At 41.8% G+C, this 1,238-nt stretch overlaps 1 protein-coding gene across 1 annotated transcript in view; it reads right to left on the reverse strand.

The window, feature by feature from the left end:
* LOC108165685 (CD276 antigen-like) overlaps positions 1-546 on the reverse strand; it is a 7,730-nt gene extending 7,184 nt beyond the window's left edge. The window contains exon 1 of the mRNA XM_017301778.1: positions 399-546. Within this exon, the coding sequence (XP_017157267.1) occupies positions 399-546 (148 nt within the window). The remainder of the gene's footprint in view (positions 1-398) is intronic.
* Between the last annotated feature and the right edge of the window lie 692 nt (positions 547-1,238).

Raw genomic sequence — 1,238 nt, forward strand, 5'->3', positions numbered from 1 at the left:
TCTTGGGATGGCTCTTCAATGGCTCTTTGAAGAATCTTGATGAGTGACAGCATGTAATTTCCCTTTGGGATTAACAAAGTATTTTTGAAGTGAATTGAAACAGAAAATGTAATTACCACTGGTAAATACATTTTACCAGTGGTAATTACTTCTGCCATTCTAAATATTAGGAGAATGTATATATAATATACATTCTCCTATATTTTTATTTTTATTTTTTTTTTTTTTTGCATTAACATCTGTCTCTTAAAATGGCCAAAAAAAATATTTTCTAGCTTTGGGTCTCTTTTTAGGTTCATGAACTGTTAGCAAGCATCTTGCCTCGTATGTCCAATCTTCTAATTGTGCTTTTGGTAGGTTAATAATTTCGCCTTTAAATTCAGCTGTATTATTTTCACATTCAAATTCATTATCCAGGGTAGAGTGTTCTTGGCGATCATGGCTGTTGTCGTCATGGCTGCTGTCGTCCATTGTCTCTTTTGTCACTGCAGGGGCAAAAAAGTCTWCATCATCTTCATCATACTCAACTCCTGCCCACGTTAGCATTGGCCGAGAACGTTTACCACAAACTTTCCCAGCCGGGGAAGTTTGTTCTTTTAGATCAGAGATCTTGTCCTCTAGGATGGATGTTTCATCATGGGTAAACTGTTCTGATGCCTTGTTTGTCGGGGCAGGAGTTGAGTCTTCATGCCCTTCGTCATTCTTGACTCCTGCCCAAGAGAACATTGGGGGAGAACGTTTTCTGCAAACTTCCCCAGCCGGGGAAGTTTGTGCTCCGAGATCAGAGACCTTGTTCTCTTGGACAGATTTATTTTCAGGGGTCCAGTCTTCTGATGTCTTTTCCRTCTGAGCAGGAGTTGAGTCTTCATCAGACTCAACTCCTGCCCAAGAGAATATTGGGGGAGAACATTTTCCGCAAACTTCCCCAGCCGGGGAAGTTTGTTCTCTGAAATCAGAGACCTTGTTCTCTTGGAGAGATGTTTCTTCAGGGGTCCAGTCTTCTGATGTCTTTTGCATCTGAGCAGGAGTTGAGTCTTCATCATACTCAACTCCTGCCCAAGAGAACAAAGGGGGTGAACATTTTCCACAAACTTCCCCAGCCGGGGAAGTTTGTTCTCCGAGATCAGAGATCTTGTTTTCTAGGACAGATGTTTCCTCAGGGGTAAAGTCTTCCGATGCCTTTTTCATCTGAGCAGGAGTTGAGTCTTCATGCTCGTCATGATACTCAACTCCTGCAC

This window comes from Poecilia reticulata, linkage group LG20 (genome assembly GCF_000633615.1).
Source record: "Poecilia reticulata strain Guanapo linkage group LG20, Guppy_female_1.0+MT, whole genome shotgun sequence".
Lineage (NCBI taxonomy): Eukaryota > Metazoa > Chordata > Actinopteri > Cyprinodontiformes > Poeciliidae > Poecilia > Poecilia reticulata.